Below are 19,623 nucleotides of genomic sequence, written 5' to 3'. Positions count from 1 at the left end.
GTTTACATGTACAAGCATTACTTTAAGTGTGTCAGTGTCCTGGTATCAGGTTACAATTTACAATATAGGCGTTTAGCAGATGCTGTTATCCAGAGCGACTTACAGGTGCTTATATAGTCAGGCGTTATATACTGTAGGAGTTATATAATCACATAAATAGAGTTAAGAGAGCACCGTGTAGGACGTCCTGGTCCTGTTTATCATCTCTGTCGGGTGGAATACCTCATACCTCCGAAACTGTTACTTTTCAGGATTCAAATTCCAAAGTAGCAAAAGTAGCAGATGTACAAGCTCTGTTTCGAGCTGCTACTTTTGATGCTTTTGTGTGACGCTGTACTATGATCAAGTAGGGCGTTAACTCGTGAAAAAAACGCAAAAAGTCTGAATATGGAGATAATAGGTTTCTGCCAGACAGCAACGTTGTGTCTCTGCACCGTATCACCAGGTCACATTCCAAGTACTGTACACTATACACGCTGTGTGTGCACTTGGCAAATAAAAGTAACTCTTGATTCACGTAACGGGCCCATTGTACTGTTGCTGAGACAATTATCTTGGTGTCCACAAGGGGGCGGTGGTGTGAAAGCACCTCAACCCACCTCCTCCGCCACCGCCTCCTATGAGGGCGGCGGTGCTGCTGCTGGTGAACTGCTTGCCGCTGTCCTTTGCCAGAATAAGCACCTCCGTGTCCCTCTTGGCTGGAACGTTCTCTTTCTCCAACAGCAGGTACTTGTAGTCTTTCTTGTACATGTCGTCTGACACAGACCGAGTGGCTGAGAGACGAGAAGAACAAAACAAAAAAAGACAATAGTTTTAAACAATGGTTTAAATCAGGGGTGGCCAACTTTGACGGTGGAGTGGGCCACTATATTTCCACACTCACTCCAGAGAGCTACATTGCATATTACTGTCATAGCAAAAATAGCCGATCTACAAGCTAAAAAAATGCGCGCGGCGCGTTTTGAGTGATGTTGGGGGCCGCATGTGCCCCCCGGGCCGCCAGTTGCCCATGTACAGTTTATTAATTTATTTATTAATACCCGTTTTGTTATAAATCCGAAATAGGATGCTTATAAAAACATTTGGGTCAGTACTTACTTGTAGAAACTCCAGTGCTGACAACACCACCACCATTGGAGACGTTCTTCTGTACTCCATACCCTGCACGCGCGCACACACCCACACACACACACACACACACACACACACCATTCTTAATTATGTGAATATATGCACTGTAAAAAGAATCAAGCAGTCCAAACTAGAGTATATAATTAATATAATAATGAACTAATAACACAACAGGTTGTGTCCATAACTGTACCTCCCAGGCTGCCATTCATGTTGGCTCCATTGGCAGTGAGAACTCCGTTGGATGTGGGTGCCAGATTATTTTGGAATCCATAAACTGGAACAAAACACACACATGTAGACAGGAACATATGATTTATAGATATGTTTCCCATCCGTCAGACACACCTTTTTTCTAGGGTCTATGTGTTTCTAGGGTCTATGTGTGTAATGTAGTACGCATATAGTACAAATATGGCAGTGGCAAGTAAGGCAGTGGCTCTCAAACCCCAAGGGGTCCTTGAGGAGGTTCCAGAGGGTCCCCAGCTCCGGTTTTGCAATGCAATGCAAGTCTCACCTGACAGGGTGGAGGGGGAGGTGCAGTTGAAGGTGGAGGAGCCCGTCGACATGTTGTTGGTGTTGATCTGGTAGGAGTGGGTGGTGCTGCCAGTGCCGACGCCAACGCCCCCACCGGTGCCGACGCCAGCCAGCGTGGCGGGCAGGGTGGACGGCAGGGTGGAGGTGGACCAGGTGTAGGACGGCTGCAGGCCGCCCGAATCCAGGGTGGCGCTCTCGTAGTGGCCCGACTTCAGACTCATGTCGTACTGGCCCGACTTGTAGCCGGTGTCGTACATCTGGCCCGATTTCACACTGGCCACGTCGTACTGTTGGCCTGATCTCGAGCCGCTGTCGTAGTGGTCGGACTTGACGGTGACGTCGTACTGGGAGGACTTCACGGCGGCGTCGTATTGTCCAGATTGGACTCCGTAAAGGGCCGCCGCCACGCTGCTGTCATACTGGTTCGATCGGACGCTGCCGGTCGTGTCATACAGGCCTGACACTGCAGGGAGGGACGAGATGGAGAAATGGTTATCCTCTTAATTGAAGCCTATAGCATCGTTATCCTGAGGCTAACAGTCGCCGGAAATAGCCTATCTACAGCTACAAGCTCACAACACTTTCTACATTGGCTGTTTTCGGCGAAGACATCGAGCATAGTGGAAAAATCAGCGGGGGTCAGGTCTAATATAAAATAGGAAATCCGGTCAACCAAGTATAGTATACAGTATGAGTGTTTTTCAAAACATTTTAGAGCGAGAGGTGGAGAGAGTGACGTGTGCGCACATGTGTTTTCAGATATAGTCTAGATATGAGAAAGATCGAACCGTCACCCACCTTGGTGGCAGTATATTAAATTATAACTCTGAAAGCATGATTTAGTTTTTCTATTTTAGGACATACTTTTACTCAAATCTCCACTGTTGTGGGGAAACTTTTTATGCGATCTTGTACATTTTTGTACTATTATGGGTACTTTGTCATACAAAAAAGAAAATGATTGAAGATCATTGAATGATGGTATTTCTACCTTGAATAAAAAATGTGATGAGATATACTTTATTAATCCCCGAGGGGAAATTGAAGCGTTACAACAGCACAATGTGACACATTTATGTGTCACATTGTGATGTTATTTCTTTATTTCTGTTATTTCTTTCAGTAATCAAAGAAATTCCATGAATTAGAAAACAAATTTGAAGTTTAAGAAGTAGTGAAAATAGCCAATCTACAAGCTCACAACGTGGCGCGAAGTGACACGTTGTGATCTTGTAGATCTGCTATTGTCACTAGCTTGGGTGTCCGGCAAACATCTTATTTCTCTTTTTAGTCCGGCAGCCGACAGGCTTCTTTTGTTCAAGTGGGAAATTTGGTATATAGTCTTTTTTTATGTGAGTTTGTGACATGGCACTCACCAGACTGGCAGGTGAAACAGTGAGTGAGTGACATGGCACTCACCAGACTGGGAGGTGAAACAGTTAGTGAGTGACATGACACTCACCAGACTGGGAGGTGGAACAGTGAGTGAGAGAGTGACATGGCACTGACCAGACTGGGAGGTGAAACAGTTAGTGAGTGACATGACACTCACCAGACTGGGAGGTGAAACAGTTAGTGAGTGACATGACACTCACCAGACTGGGATGTGAAACAGTTAGTGAGTGACATGACACTCACCAGACTGTGAGGTAAAACAGTTAGTGAGTTTGTGACATGGCACTCACCAGACTGGGAGGTAAAACAGTTAGTGAGTTTGTGACATGGCACTCACCAGACTGGGAGGTGAAACAGTTAGTGAGTTTGTGACATGGCACTCACCAGACTGGGAGGTGAAACAGTTAGTGAGTGACATGACACTCACCAGACTGGGAGGTGAAACAGTTAGTGAGTGACATGACACTCACCAGACTGGGATGTGAAACAGTTAGTGAGTGACATGGCACTGACCAGACCGGGGTAATGAAACAGTTAGTGAGAGACATGGCACTGACCAGACTGGGAGGTGAAACAGTTAGTGAGTGACATGGCACTGACCAGACTGGGAGGTGAAACAGTTAGTGAGTGACATGGCACTGACCAGACTGGGAGGTGAAACAGTTAGTGAGTGACATGGCACTGACCAGACTGGGAGGTGAAACAGTTAGTGAGTGACATGGCACTGACCAGACTGGGAGGTGAAACAGTTAGTGAGAGACATGGCACTCACCAGACTGGGAGGTGAAACAGTTAGTGAGTTTGTGACATGGCACTCACCAGACTGGGAGGTGAAACAGTTAGTGAGAGACATGGCACTCACCAGACTGGGAGGTGAAACAGTTAGTGAGTTTGTGACATGGCACTCACCAGACTGGGAGGTGAAACAGTTAGTGAGTGACATGGCACTGACCAGACTGGGAGGTGAAACAGTTAGTGAGTTTGTGACATGGCACTGACCAGACTGGGAGGTGAAACAGTTAGTGAGAGAGTGCCATGGCACTGACCAGACTGGGAGGTGAAACAGTTAGTGAGAGAGTGCCATGGCACTGACCAGACTGGGAGGTGCCCGTGACGATCTTGGTCTCCACCATGGCCTTCTTGGGGACCGGCAGGGTGATGGATGCAGCCGAGGCGGAGCGGGAGGGGCTGACGCTGTTAGAGCGCCCTCCGGTGGAGACCCCTCCCTTCAGCAGCCTCTTCACATCGTCCAGCTCTGTCCCTGTCAACAAGCACACACACACTTACCATGTTAAAGTAGGCGCTTCAGCAGACTCGGCGCCGCTCAAGTTACGTCCTGATAGGGACACTGGGACAGAATCATAAGTCATCCCCCCCCCCCCCCCCCCCCCCCCCCTCCCCAAGTCTTGGTAAAATGTGGCCATGTAGGTTCTGGTGACCGTTCCGAGATCGTCGGATTTGACCCGGGGCGAGAGTGTTTTGGGGCGAGCGTTCTTGTATTCGCCTGATTTATAGAAAATCCCTTTAACAAGTTAAATAAGGTAACATTAAGATGCACGACTGTGTCTAACGCACCTTTGATTTTTTACCTATAGAATATCTTACATATATGCACACATGAACACGGTTTACAAAAGCCTTTGCTTCGGTCAAAAGAGCAAATACAGTTAGTTGTCCCTGGAGGTATTTCACTACGAATAAGACGGTAAGATAGTCACACTGACAGCACAAGAAACTGCACCTACAACCGCAGGGAGAATGCACAAAGTCCTCTTTTATGTGTGCCAGTCAGCTGCCAATGGAAAACCCCACGACGGCATCTAGCTGACAAGATACGTACTGTAGAACAGCCCAGATCACTGTGGGCAGCATGCCCACATTAATCTTTGATCTTTGAGCTATTGACTGCAGGAAAATTGTTTCTCTTTATGATCTTCAGGACTGACTGTCCACAGTGTTATTTACTAAGTGATCAGAACTTGTTCGTGTATTCAGAAATTATCGAACTATGGTACTGATGTGACACATTGTGGGCTGGTAAATCTGCTATTTTAAAAAAAATAAGAAAACATATACATTTTAGTGGAATTTGAGCACAGATCTCCCAGGGCTCCCTGGCACAAAATATTTTCAGATGAGGTCATACCGTTGGTCATTTACATGACACGTCCTTTACATGAAAAGGATTGAGAACCATCATCATGAGCAAAGAAAAGTCCTGTCTCTGAAAACGTCTGACATCTTCCAGTAACACTAGATCACTCATGTTGAGTTCATGTTTTGCAAATTTGCCACACAATTTATGGCATCACTCATCGTGTCTTTAATTGAAAGCACGCTGGGTTTGCATATTAGCTTAATTCCTCACACCTGTAACCGATAAAATGCCATGTCACGCCATGTCACAACATGTCAGAAAGGTTTGCACAGCGCACCGCTCTCGGCAGCTCGGAAGACGTGCGATGTCAAGCCTACAGCTGTGGTTCTCAATCGGTTTCATGTCAAGGACACCAAAATGTATTTAGCCAAGGACCTCCATTTCAAAAGATTTTGTGCCAGAGATCCCCATAATAGAAGATCTGTGTTATTCACAATTATTCACACAAAATTGACAATCTACGAGCTCACAACATTTCAAATATAAAATAGGGTTTAAAGTGGTGAAGCTGATTTTGACACATTTTGTCTGGGACTCCCTGGAAACCTCCCTCAAGGACCCCTGGGGTCCCCGGACCCCACTTTGAGAACCACTGGACCAACTGAAGTCTAGTCTGACACGCACGTAGACACACGATCATTTCCATGTCTAAGTAAGGTTTTATGAATATGTGCTTGATCAACGGTTTGTGCATAAGTCAACTCAAAGATGAAATTTGATCTTGAAGACCATTTTATGAATGAGGCTTCTGTTCTTGTCGCCAACAATATGCCCCACAACAGAGGCTGTTTAAAAACAAGGTCATTTCAGTGTGAGAAGCACAACAAACCGAGAGGCGTGTTGAAAAGAATATAGCCTTTTAACTCCAAATGCTGACAAGGCCGCTCTTGAAGGAGTGGTGCATAATAATATATGTCATTAGGAATGAAGCCTAGAATGAAATAACATCTAGGGCTGTAATCAGGCACACACTTGATGACTTACGTACTGTAGAGAGGGATGGAAAAGTATTAACATGGTGATTCCCAGGCTGGGCCGTGAGGATATTGGGCACACAAATAATTGCCAATTAAAATGACGGCTGAATGGCTTTTGATTGATTGATTGAATACTTTATTAACAGTTTGCAAATAGTACTGTGGTATGATTTTATAATGATTCCTCAAAGGATAACACAAAAAGCCCTAGGGGCTTGTTGCCATTGTGGCCCTGTGTAGTCTGCCGTGTTTATGGGTGGGCCAAAAACGCCTTCAAGGTTTTCAAGTGGGCTCCAGTCCAGAAAAGGTTGGGAACCGCTGTATTCTAATTTTAGATGGAATATCCAGAACATAGGCATATTAGAAACCCCACCATACTGTATGTGACCACAGGTCTACATACAGTAGCACACGGCTGAACAAACCTCCCTTACAGTGAAATCACTCTAACATCTAACACTAAACTACAAAGTAAAGATACTTCGGTAAATGATGGTAGATGGAATCAATTCTGATCAGGGGGGGGGGGGGGGGGATTACTTCAATCTCATCACTACAGAATACAGTTTTTAACTAAGTTTTCCTTCAATTTTGTTAATTCAAGTATTTCTGTAAGCCAGGTGACATTGTTTAGTATCATACATTCCAGGTTCCGTTATGGAGAAGGAAATTAGAGTGGATGTGAACTGAGTGCAAATTCTGTTAGATCAGTCAGAAAGCATATGCTGCTCTAGTGCCGTATGTGGAAATAGCAGATCTACAAGCATACAACGTATTGCGATGCAACATGCTGTGAGCTTGTAGATCTTCCTTTCTGTTTTGTGTGTGACACTAGCGTGCAAGCAAGTATAAATCAGGCTTTAAGCCCACCAGCAAATTTCTTTTTCACAAGTTTCAAATACTTCAATACTTCATCAATCATCCCGATGGTAGCGATGCTTTTGTTACTTTATGAGGACTCGTGACCACAGAAAGCGTTTTATGAGCGGAGGAGCGTTTTGCATGTCATGTCTAGAACGCTTGCAAGGAATGTTTACTGTTGTTTACGCAATGTTTGAAACTATCATCACATAAATGACTGGGTTGTCACACACAACCAGGATAGGATCAAACGTGAGATTGATGAGCGGCACTCCTCTCCAAAAGTTTAAATATTTTTCAGCTTGAGGCACCCTGGGTTCGTCGGGACGTCGGGAGCACTGAAACACGATGCTCGGCCGCTGTGTGAAGAGGAGTGCTCAAGCTAGGCCCTTAGGCTGACCAGACGTCCCGGTTTGGCCGGGATTGTCCCGATACTTAAATATCTCAAACACTAATGTGTCCCGGTTTTCAACATTCACTACAAAATTGTCCCGGAATTAAAATAATAGTTTTTTTCAGTGGTTGCATAGACTATCGTGTACTTTTCATGTAAACAACCTCACCTACAGCTACAACTAATCAGAAAACAACGAATGCATTGCGTGTCTGAATTCAGTGCTGAGGTTGAATATGACAAACGTGAGCATTGATTTAAGGGTCCCAGTTTGACGGGCTGAATATATGGTCAGCCTATAGGTCTTAGCGTGTCTTAGAAATGCATGGCAGATAGGCGCTGGCAGCTAAATAAACAATAACACTTTCTGTCAATGCGGGTCCTCCATCCTCATGCAATCAATATGTGTTAGACTCAGAGCCACATGCATGTGTTAGATGAGGATCTTACATCTGGATGCAGTGGGAGAGGCACTCTGCAGTCTGGCTCTGATCTGACTCTCTGAAATAAAACACACAATAACAGGAAACAGACAGAATAGTGAGACTTGAAGCCACATTGCTGTGGGATGATGATTCTAAATGTGAGACGCTGCAGAAATAGAGAAACAACAGCAACTTACCTCTGCTTTCACTCCTCCCCCTGGCATTGGAGCCTTGAAACACACGCACACACACGCACATACGTAGGCACGCACACGCGTGCGCACACACACACACACACACACACACACACACACACACACACACACACACACACACACACACACACACACACACGTATGAAACACACACACATGTATGAAACACACACACAGACACACATATGCATGCAAATACAAACACATGCACAGAAGCACCACACACACACACACACACACACACACACACACACACACACACACACACACACACACACACACACACACACACACACACACACACACACACACATATATATGCATGCATACACACACACGAATATGCGTGCACACACACACACACACACATGGATATGCACGCACACACGCATGCACTCACGTGCACACACACACACACACACACACACACACACACACTTCACAAAATGCTTAAACATGTGTTTTTTTATAATAAAAGCAACCATATAAGGGAGAGGCTGGCACACAGATATGCAATTATAAACTTCATAATCACATGGTTGTTATTGTAACTCACAATAGTTCCCGTAGTCTTTCCGTGTGAACTCTGGGGACGAATTGCCACTGGAACTTCCTGCAGCAGAGAGGATACAATAGGTTGCAGGAGGTTAAGAGAAGGCTGTCCACGCCTTTCAAAATGTTTTCCCTCTTTCTTTCTGCCTGGCGAAGCGTTTCCGTTATACACGGTTCAGGCGTTGGTTTCCAAAACAGACAGAGGCGGCTGACACGATGCCAGCCTTCTTATCGTTGGTGAACAGGAACCAAGCTTAGGGCTGTCACGATTACAGATTTAAGTTGACGATTAGATTACGATAAGATTTTACGATTTAATTGTGTTTTGTTTTTAGTTTTTTTTGCATTGAACATTGGAGCGTTACAATTTGTATTTCTGTTTGCCTTTTAGGCTTCGTAATCACAAATTGCCCAGGGCAGATAACTTAAATCTAAAACTTGAAATCACTGACACATTTAATATTCTTTTCTTTAAAAAAATTTACAAAACGCTGAAATAGTTGATCTTCAAGCTTACAACACGTCAGAAAATGACGTGTTGTAAGTTTATAGATCAACTATTTCTGCAATTTTTTTTAAACGTATGGAACTTTTTCAACATGGAAACGATCGATGCAAAAATAATTGCGATTATCTTGAACAATTGCGATTAGGTGATTATGTAATGATTGGGACAGGCCTATAACCATGCTCACCGTCATAACCTCCTGAGTGGCTGCCGTTCTTCCTGAAGCTTGGCGAGATGCCGCCCGTGGACACGCCCGTCTGCGTCCTCCTGCTGCCGCCAACGACGACGCTCCCCCCCCCTCCTCCTCCTCCTCCCGACGAGGAGGCCGACCTCACCTTGGACAGAATGGAGAAATCAGCCGTCAAGGTGTTCTGCCAGAAATATGTATATATATATACATATATATGTATATAATATTTCATATTTTTAGAACCTAATGCAGTCCCTATCCTCTGTATCTACGAATAGTGTGAAGGAGCGTTGGGTGGAGGATTTGGAGATGGAAATCTCAGATAATCTTTGGCAAGATATTCTCAGTCGTGTTCACACTTCATCAGCTTGTGCTAGACATGGCCTAATCCAGTGTAAAGTCGTACATCGAACCCACTGGATGAAAGCTAAGCTGTCAAGGATATACGATAACATTGATCCTAACTGTGAAAAATGCCATCAGACACCGGTAACACACGCACACATGTTTTGGTCATGTTCGTCTCTGAGCACATTCTGGACTGAAATCTTTGAGACGCTTACAGTATTAACTGGGACACTTATAGTGCCATTACAGCGCTTTCTCAACTGCCACTGTCTAGATCACAAGCAGACCTTATAGCCTTTGTAACACTACTGGCAAGACGCCTAATACTTATGCGATGGAAATCAAATCACCCATGCCGCCCCCCCTTACACATTGGCTGAGAGAGATTTTTAATAATCTGCAGCTTGAAAGGATTAGATACATAATGAGGGGCTCTGTCGCAAAATGTGTGTGTGTGTGTGTGTGTGTGTGTGTGTGTGTGTGTGTGTGTGTGTGTGTGTGTGTGTGTGTGTGTGTGTGTGTGTGTGTGTGTGTGTGTGTGTGTGTGTGTGTGTGTGTGTGTGTGTGTGTGTGTGTGTGTGTGTGTGTGCGCGTCCGCGTCCGCGTGAATCTGTTTTTTGTTTTTTGTTGGCTTGTTTTTTCGTTATCTGTTTTGTCTGTTGCCTGGTGTTCCCTCTTTTTCCCCTCTCCCACTGTATTATGTTATGTTATGTTGAAGAAAAACCCAATCAAAATAAATATATATAAAATAAAAAATAAAAAATATGTATAGGGGAAGCCTCACGCCGTACTGGGCGGGGCTTGTTTCGTTTTAAACAGGAGTCGTTTTACAGGACTTGGGCGTGTCTTGCCTCCCAACCCACAGCTCCTTGGATCGAATCCCACTTATGCCCCAAACCACGGACAATGTGTTTTTTTGCCGAGTTTTTTTGCCGTCTCAAGCTAACTTGAGCTAGAGAGGGGACTGCGTTTGCCCCGACTGTCACTCAAAGTGACTACGGGGTTGGGCTGCTGGATGCAAGGTGTTGGGCTCTGTATGTGTGTCAGACTACGCTGAAGGCAGACATGTCCTCTCCTCATACGTGCTCACCTTGGACACCGACGTGACCATGTAGCTCCCGCCGCCGCCTCCTCCTCCTCCTCCTCCTCCTCCTCCTCCTCCTCCTCCTCCGCTCCCGTAGCCCTCTGCGTCTCCGTAGCTCCCCATTCCTCCATCGCTCACTCCTCCGCCCAGGCTGTCCCCTCCTCCTCCCAGGTACACGCCCGAGGACGAGCTGAAGCCACTCACGCTCACACCCACGGAGGCTGAAGGAATGGAATGGTACATACCGTATTAGGGCCCCATTGTAATTTAAGGCCTAAATGAAAAAAGACTGCAAGAACTTTTGCCTGTGCAAAAAAACTATGCCTTTTAGACTTTACATTTCTGTCTAATAAACTATTCAATCAATCATAGCCTTGCCAAGCTATGAGACCCATGGGTATGTCGCAGGAACCTACCCCCAATCCGCCCCTTGATGCTGACTGGTGCCAAGCAGGGAGGTGATTGAGTCACTCAACCACAATGCCACTGAGCCTCACTGATCATTTCTTTTTCCAATGTTGCTCGACCCAAATCAAGGTTCTCTACATTTTTCAAGGCACACCAAAGCATGCTTTTGAATGTAATTACATGTAATCACATACTGTACAGTGATTGGTCTGCTCATTCTGCCCCTCTTTTCAAACAACTAAATATTTTACCAATCTTTAATTTAAATACATACCTAACCTGCAACTTTATTTTCAAAGTATTGTTCCAGCCAGTTTCATTTTCTTTGCCATGTAAAGACTTTTTCCAGTTCAACAGTGATGTGCACCACTTCAATACGAGACAGGCAAATAATTTACATCTCCCAAAGTTCCGTACTGGTCTGTGTCAGTTCTACATCAGATACAGGGGGGCCCAGCTATGGAACACCTATACAGCAATCTCATCAAATTCTACATCATTAAATAATTTCAAACATAAGTTTAGGACCCACTTAATTGACCAGATTACTTAATTATACTTCTTTGTATCATCTCTTCTTTTCTCTAATCATGTAGATAACCTATAATTCTAATCATGTTCTTGTTGTTTTTTTTGTGTTGTTGTTTTGTTCTTGTTTTATATACTGCAATTATGTCTTCTGGATATTCTATATCTCTTGTACAATGTTTCATTTTGATTTACATAGGTAGAGGCCTCGTATAAGCCCCTTGGGCTTTTTTGCCTCAGCCTAGCACTTTACCCTTCTTATATTTATATGTTCACTGTGTTGTTTTTTATACTGTGCTGAATAAACAAATACAAATACAATTATACGTATAAGTTGTCGGTGTTGGTCAGAAATTGTGTACGTCCAAAAGCATTACTTTTCACGAATTTCAACATGTGATCTGTTACAAATTACAATGCATCCGATGTAGTTATTATTTAGTCACAAGCTCCTATTAATCATTTGTAGTGCTTTATAAAAACCCACAGACAGACTTAACCACAACCTGACATCCCTATTTTAGCCATGTTATTATACTGTAGGTGTCTATTGTGTCTATCCTACAAACCCTCCCGCGCACTCAGATCAGCCAACGCAGGAAAGCTGGAAGTACCCTCAATAAAAACACCGGGACAACGCTACACACGTCCCAAACTCTTCTCCCTTCTGGCCCCAAAACTGTGGAATGCACTTCCCGTTGCAATCAGAACTGCAGCATCACTCCCAATCTTGCCTTGGATAAAGGCGCTATAGAGCACCGAAGTCCTGACGTCACTGCCCTCTACTACCAGTAGAGGGCAGTGAGCGCCATGGTTCATGTATGTTTTTATAAGCATTGTACTCTCCATAGGGGGATTTTAGATCGCCTCATATAAGAACTGTGTTTGAAAAATAAACCGATCACCCGGGCCTTTTCACTCATATGGATATGAAGCATCGACTGAAGGTGGAACTGTACAAATATACCCAAAGAGTAACAAAATAAGCGTTAGAAACGAGCCAAACAACCCAGAGACTACATTTCCGGGTAGGCTGCTTCTGCAGCCTACCCGGATTGATATATAATGTATCGTGGTTAGTACGAGTCGAGTCACCACCAGCTGAGCTTACGTCAACGAGGAATCTCAGGAACGCAATATGTTGACAGCTGGGCGTGACGTATATGCTCAGCGACATTGCATTCATATGTAGTTTCAAGGCTTTTGCGGTCACATTAATTCCATTTTCTCTAGAAACTGGCTGTATCAAATATGAATGGACATCATTAACGACGCACAGCCACTCCCCTGACAGAAACGCCGAGGTGGTCGGTTTATTTTTCAAACACAGTTCTTATATGAAGCGACCTAAAATCGCCGTTTGGGGATCTCAATGCAAATAAACAAATACATGAACCTGGAGATTGACGACCTCTACTGAAAGTGACGTCAGACTTCGGAGCTCTATATAAATGCACCATTTTCCGCCGTAGTCTGAAAACCCACCTTTTCAGACTCCATCATGGCCCATAGCACTTACCCTACCCCCTTAGATAGCACTTTTTAGACTTAGATAGCATTTGAAACAGACTTATAGCATGCCATACATGTAGACAGCACAATAATTGCATTGTATGTAGTCATAGCACTTCATAGTACAGTATAGCATAGTATAGTAATAGTATATATGTATAGTTTATATGTATAGTGTCATTATATAGATATGTTCTAGTTACGTTCTTAGCTTACGCATGTTTCATGATAAATGCATTTTATATATGTGATGTATTCCCATGCTTTTTTGTTCTTGCCTAATGTAAATCGCTCTGGATTAAGAGCGTCTGCTAAATGCCTAAATTGTAAATTGTAATTGTAATTGGTCAACAGTCATACAACAAAGTCTGAAATGGTGCATTTATGGGCAACTTTTCATATTCAAATGAATATGAAGTTGGAGGTTCCACCCCAAAGTCTGAGCACCACTGTTAGATGACCAAGCAGAATTAAACTGCTTGGGATAACAAGCAGTTTAATTCTCTGAATTATGTAGCGGACCCATCAAATATTTCAAAATATATGGCTGAAATGCTTTGAAAATGATGCAGCTCAGCATACAACACAAGTACAGTTTTCCACTCAACTATAATTTATTATTCAACTTTTAAAAGAAAAGACGACACTAAAGGTGAACAGAGTGGAATCTTATAATTGCGGGACGTGTGAGTTTGAAGCGTTCCACTCACATGAGGAGAAATAGCTTCCACTGCTGTTTTGCGTTAAGACATTCTTCTCCAGGCCCAGCCCTCCAGCACCGCTGGACATAGTCCTGTGATTCGATCCACTGGTTCCCTCTAGCAACGGGCAGACACACAGCAAAACAAGGAAAAGCCTGTTACTCATGGCAGGGCAGTGCCTCCTCCGCAAAATGACTGGCCTACGTAGCATGTGTGTGTGAGTGTTGCGTTGGAGGGGAGAGTGAGAGTGAGACCACTGACTCACTTGGGGGCAGAGATGCCAGTCTGGTCGTTGTAGTTACTGTCTCTGTCACAACTGATGGAATACAAACACATGGGAAATGTTTATGGTCAGACAGACAGACAGACAGACAGACAGACAGACAGACAGATTTAATTGACTAAAATTAAGTTTGTTTTTGCTTACAAAGCAGAAAATGATTAGCCTACCTTATATTAGTTTGTATGTATGTGAATTGAATAACGAAATATGTTGGAAGAGATAAGTTAAATTCAAATTGCATTAAAAAACATAATTTATTTTAAAAACCCCTCTTTAACCACTAGGAGGCAATGTATGCACAGATCAGCTCAGCCATTCATTTTGATGTACCATGTTCCATTTGACTTACATGCTGTCTGCCCCCTCCCCTTCTATTCCTAACAAATACTGTGTGTGTGTGTGTGTGTGTGTGTGTGTGTGTGTGTGTGTGTGTGTGTGTGTGTGTGTGTGTGTGTGTGTGTGTGTGTGTGTGTGTGTGTGTGTGTGTGTGTGTGTGTGTGTGTGTGTGTGTGTGTGTGTGTGTGTGTGTGTGTGTGTGTGTGTGTGTGCGCATACGGTGCATATGGTGCATGCGGTATACCTGTGTCATGCACCACAAGAACTGTCAAAATGGCATTCGTAAAATGACTGTTCTAAAATGTTGATGCCCGCTGGCCTAGTGGTCCAAGCGCATGCCACATAATGGCTCTGGCCTGGTGGCTTGTCGCGTGTTCGAGTCCCGTTCATGACAGCCTTTAATTGCTGCATGTCTCTCCCCTTCTCTCTCTCCCTCTTTCCTGTCCGTCTTCACTGTAATTATCAATAAAGGGAAAAAGCCTAAAACAAATCTTTAAAAAAGATTGTTCAAGTAATACAAAAGTGCCATGCATGTGTGTGTGCGTGCGTGCCATGTGCGTGTATGCAATTCTGTCTATGGAAATAGCCAGACGCCCTGTTTTTATGTTAGTGTCTAATTTTCGGTGTCAAGCGTATAATCAAGTGTCCTTGACCTCGCTGTCACACCCCAGTGGTGTGACAGTTCGGCCATGTTGGCCTGGCATATTATATATCATATCATATGACTGTGCAGTTATCACTGGAAGATTAATGGAATAATTACACTTTGGTAGAAGGTGCACTGTAGCTATTGTACCTAAGATCACAAGGGGGCTGTGACACCTTATCTGCTTGTACTATAGGTTAGTGTTCATTTTGTTGACTAAGACTAGGGGCTATAGCCCTTACCCCTAAACTTATTTGCCATTTTTTACTATTTTGAAAAAACATTTAAAAATTGTTCAAATAGCCGATCTCATCTTGTCACAACGTGTCGATGTAGATCAGCTAGTTGAACTATTTTAAGATGTTTTTTCAAGATAGTAAAATATGACAAGTACGTTTTGGGATAAAGGGTAAGGCGAGGCGTGCCCAAGATAGGGCCATAAGACTAAAAGACTAAGATTTTGATATTTAGTTGACTAAGACTAGACTAACTAAACAATTTCAGATTACTAAATAGGACTAATGGTGTGTCATTCAAAAGAATAAGACTAAATCAGAATTTGTTGTCAAAATTCACACTGCACAGTAGTCCAAACTTTTAAACATGTTGCACAAAATCATTACTTGACTTCATCCACTTTCAACCTGCTGGCATCCCCATTTTCATCATTAATCATTAATATTGTAAAAAGAATAGTCAAAAACATTCAAAGATTTTCAAAACATTACAAAAAGAAAATGGCAAAAATAGGCAATCTACAAACTCACAATGTTGTGAGTCCACCAGATGTAAGCCTAGTGGAATGAATATTGACTATTTGCTGATGCACACATGAAGCGGGTCATCAGTTTATGGAGAGTGAGGGACACATGCACAATGCACATGTGGATTGTGGTGGGTGGATGAAAACAGCAGCCTTTGGGTGAGGAGGGGCTGTTTAAAGGAACATTCCAAAAATGAATTGAATCACAATGAAAATTCAAAAAATATTTCTTTCTGTTCTCCTTTTTGGTCAATGTCAGGTGGAAACCTTGTATATCCAAAACCACCAAATCCTGTATTCCAATGGATCCTATCCATAATGAAGTTATTATTTATTCACAAGTTCTTGATAATATGATTCATTGGTTAAATACTTACAAAACACACCACATACACACTTAACCACTTTCACTTTTACCTTTTTAAATGTTTACAAAGTCACAACAATAGCAGCTCTACAAGCTGACAAGGGAAGGCGATGTTGCACGTTTTGCGCTTATAGATCTGCTGTTGTCACTATACTCTTGCGTGACACTCTTGTATGATGAAGTAGTAGGACATTAATGCATTAATTTAAGAAAAGATAAAACGCTGAACTATGGAGATACAAGGTTTCTGCCCCGACAGCAAGGAAATGCAGCGCTCAACTATAGCAGAGATATAGTTGGTCATGGTCCAGTCAGCGTTGACGAGGGGGCGAGACACTGTGTTTATGTAATCCTCCACCAGGATAATAACATAAACTGTACACGGGGACATAAATACTGTAGTCTACTCTTCAGCTTTGGAGGCTAAATCTTTGTAGGTGTCTAAACAGCACCTCAAATCTCCCCTTTACCAAAGCGGCATTTGTCATTACTCCTTATAAGGAGACTGACCACATGTGTCTCTTACACATTTTTTGCACTTGGAATAGTGTTTCCTATTCATATTATTGGTGTATGAATATGAATCATCACCAGAGATGGCACAACAAAGCTGATCTGTGAATGCACAGCATATTTATACACAATATCCCCATGCAGGTCCCTCAGTCATTGCTGATCCAAAAACTTGACACAGACTTTGTATGGAGGATTGATTTAGTAATGGAACTGTGGAAGGTTTTTGAAAAATAGAAACGAACAAGTCATGGACATCTTACCCTTTTCTCCTGACAGGTCTGTGGAGTGGTTGCCCAGTCGCGTTGTTAAATCGTCCATTTCCATCCCATCCCACTATCTGGTGAAATGACAGAAAGATGAGACCTGGGCAGGAAAGCTCCTCCAAGGGGTCAAACAATCCACATACACCCATAATCCTGGATTTGGACATGGCTTTGTCTTGTCTAGCTGTGCTATAACTCATAACCCTGGAGGGTAATTCATTCCTCTGGAAAGTACAGTCCATCCATATTTCTGAGAAAACATCTTAAAAGAGGAGAGAACTCTACACGTGCATGTCCACAATGGGTGCTGGATCAAAAGCGTACAATAGTTTATAAAATAGTAGAACATGAAGCTACAGTAGGTAAAGATGTCTTAAGTTATTGTAGAAGAACAACAGACCTGTTTGTGGAGCCCAGACCTGTCATCTAACAATTTGATCATAAAATAGGCAGCCAAGATAAATGCACGCCACGTTTACCTTGCCAAGTTGCCAGATTGTGAATCTAAAGTTGCTGGGACAACACAAATGCTGTCAGAAATGGATGTTATACAGAAACAAAAATATTTCAATATTTCTTACATGTTTTTCTTTATCTTAAAAATAATTTAGACAAAGATTAGAAGGCCTGGCTAACATTCATTGATAAAATGTATGGTTAGCAACCACAAGACAGGTTTGCACTTCACAAAGTGCAGATAAAGGTTTATAGAGGGCATCCAGAGTGCACAGCCACGTATATAGGTTTCAAATTCTGGATGAATTCACTTTATGGTCTTTGAGGGCAACCCTGACAAAAGAACAAAAGAGGCAGGGATTGCTGTACAGTTCTGAGAGCACAAAAGAACATCTTCTCACGCATGCAGCCCAGCCTCCCATGTAAAAAAGGCATTTCAATCACTAACATGTGTCACCACTGTAGCCTACTGATCATTTCACATCAATCTCAATAGGCTATAGGAAAATATTCATAAAGCCAAGTTCCTAAATCCAAGTGCATGCTGCTGTAGCCAGGATAGGCTATTGGTTTCTGATCTCCCCTCATAAACCAAAGAGAACTCAAATAAATCAACAAAACATAAGCCACGAAAAGCTGTTTTAACTTTGCAATAGCCTACTTATTGCCTGATCAAGAATATAAGCCCAATGCCCAATGCCCACACGTGGTCCACAAACTAATGAAAACAAACAATGTTAAATGCCCATAACTGTCTCCATCGCATGCGCAGCTGCCACTGATTGACTGATAACTCTAAATGTTTACAAATTGTATCCAATTAATTGACTATCATGATTAATCACAACAAATGTTTGACAGCTCAGTAGCAGACAAGAAAAAGACACGTGTGATGTTTATCTCAACACCACAACACACAGCAGGCAGATGCAGGTAAAGTGCGCTCAGGCCAGATCAGATCAACTATGGCACAGAGTAATTCTGTACGTGGAATAAACGTGCAAAGCAGATGTATAGTTCGATGTTTAGCTCCTTTGTTGCACGGACAATCCCAAATTCCCATCGCGTAGGGCGGCCTACAAAATTGGTTATAATGGTTAATCCACTCTGGTATATCCTTAATATAAAATCCATACCTTCAGCGCAAGCCGTTGGAGAAAAGAAAAATAATAAGTGAAAAAAACTTTCCCCCCAGTGAATGTGAATGAATCCTGATTCCTCCCGCGGGGATGCGGCTATATTACTAATCCATCCTTCAACAAGTAGGTTTGTTTATAAGAAGTTTGCGCAGGGTAGTGGTGGTGGGACGTTCCGCTGCTGTCTCGATTCTTTTTTGTCTTTTCGCTCTCAACTTTCGCAGGCAAGCCAGAACAGAGAACTTTTGGGCTTTTGTCCCAACCGCGCCCATCCAGCCGAGCTTTGGCAAGCAGGTACTGTGTGTGACTACTGGACTGACTGCACGAAGGGGCTGAAAAAAACGCAACCACAGGGAACCAATTAAGCTTTCAATACACGGTCTACAGACTACAGAGAGGCAGCAGATTTATGGCTCTGAAATCTGATTTAACAAATAGAAGGGGAGAAAAAGGAGAACAGAAAGAAATAATTTTTGAATTTTCATTGTGATTCAATTCATTTTTGGAATGTTCTTTTTTTTTTAATAATTCAAAATTGTATTTGTTTTTCAAAATCGTACAAAATCTAGGTTCAGTACAAAGCAGCATTACAAACATGGAATGTTCTTTTAAACAGCCCCTCCTCACCCAAAGGCTGCTGTTTTCATCCACCCACCACAATCCACATGTGCATTGTGCATGTGTCCCTCACTCTCCATAAACTGATGATCCGCTTCATGTGTGCATCAGCAAATAGTCAATATTCATTCCACTAGGCTTACATCTGGTGGACACATTGGAAAAAGAATGGAGTTGTTTTGCCCCTCCATTACATAATCATCCTAGAGTTTTAGTGAACATGCCATGAATAAATCAAAGTTAATGTAATTAACTTTTAGTATGCACCGTATAAACTGGTCACAAAGCGGATCCAAAGAGAGATAGAGGCCAACG

General features: G+C 43.0%; 1 protein-coding gene across 1 annotated transcript in view; it reads right to left on the bottom strand.

Annotated features, from left to right (window-relative positions):
- The window catches only part of col17a1b (collagen, type XVII, alpha 1b), a 61,192-nt gene extending 42,299 nt beyond the window's left edge, over positions 1-18,893 (bottom strand). Inside the window, exons 1-14 of the mRNA XM_079512679.1 lie at positions 18,691-18,893; positions 17,096-17,172; positions 14,190-14,240; positions 13,934-14,041; positions 10,782-10,996; positions 9,341-9,488; positions 8,650-8,706; positions 8,076-8,108; positions 7,904-7,954; positions 4,157-4,324; positions 1,649-2,131; positions 1,325-1,408; positions 1,099-1,161; positions 600-773 (exon numbers count right to left, since the gene is read on the bottom strand). Of these exons, the coding sequence (XP_079368805.1) occupies positions 600-773; positions 1,099-1,161; positions 1,325-1,408; positions 1,649-2,131; positions 4,157-4,324; positions 7,904-7,954; positions 8,076-8,108; positions 8,650-8,706; positions 9,341-9,488; positions 10,782-10,996; positions 13,934-14,041; positions 14,190-14,240; positions 17,096-17,159 (1,699 nt within the window). The 5' untranslated portion in view covers positions 17,160-17,172; positions 18,691-18,893. The remainder of the gene's footprint in view (positions 1-599; positions 774-1,098; positions 1,162-1,324; positions 1,409-1,648; positions 2,132-4,156; positions 4,325-7,903; positions 7,955-8,075; positions 8,109-8,649; positions 8,707-9,340; positions 9,489-10,781; positions 10,997-13,933; positions 14,042-14,189; positions 14,241-17,095; positions 17,173-18,690) is intronic.
- Between the last annotated feature and the right edge of the window lie 730 nt (positions 18,894-19,623).

This window comes from Electrona antarctica, assembly GCF_951216825.1.
Source record: "Electrona antarctica genome assembly, chromosome: 10".
In the NCBI taxonomy this organism is placed as follows: Eukaryota; Metazoa; Chordata; class Actinopteri; order Myctophiformes; family Myctophidae; genus Electrona; species Electrona antarctica.
Note: the sequence above shows the minus strand (reverse complement) of the source record. Positions and strands in the feature narration are given on the sequence as shown.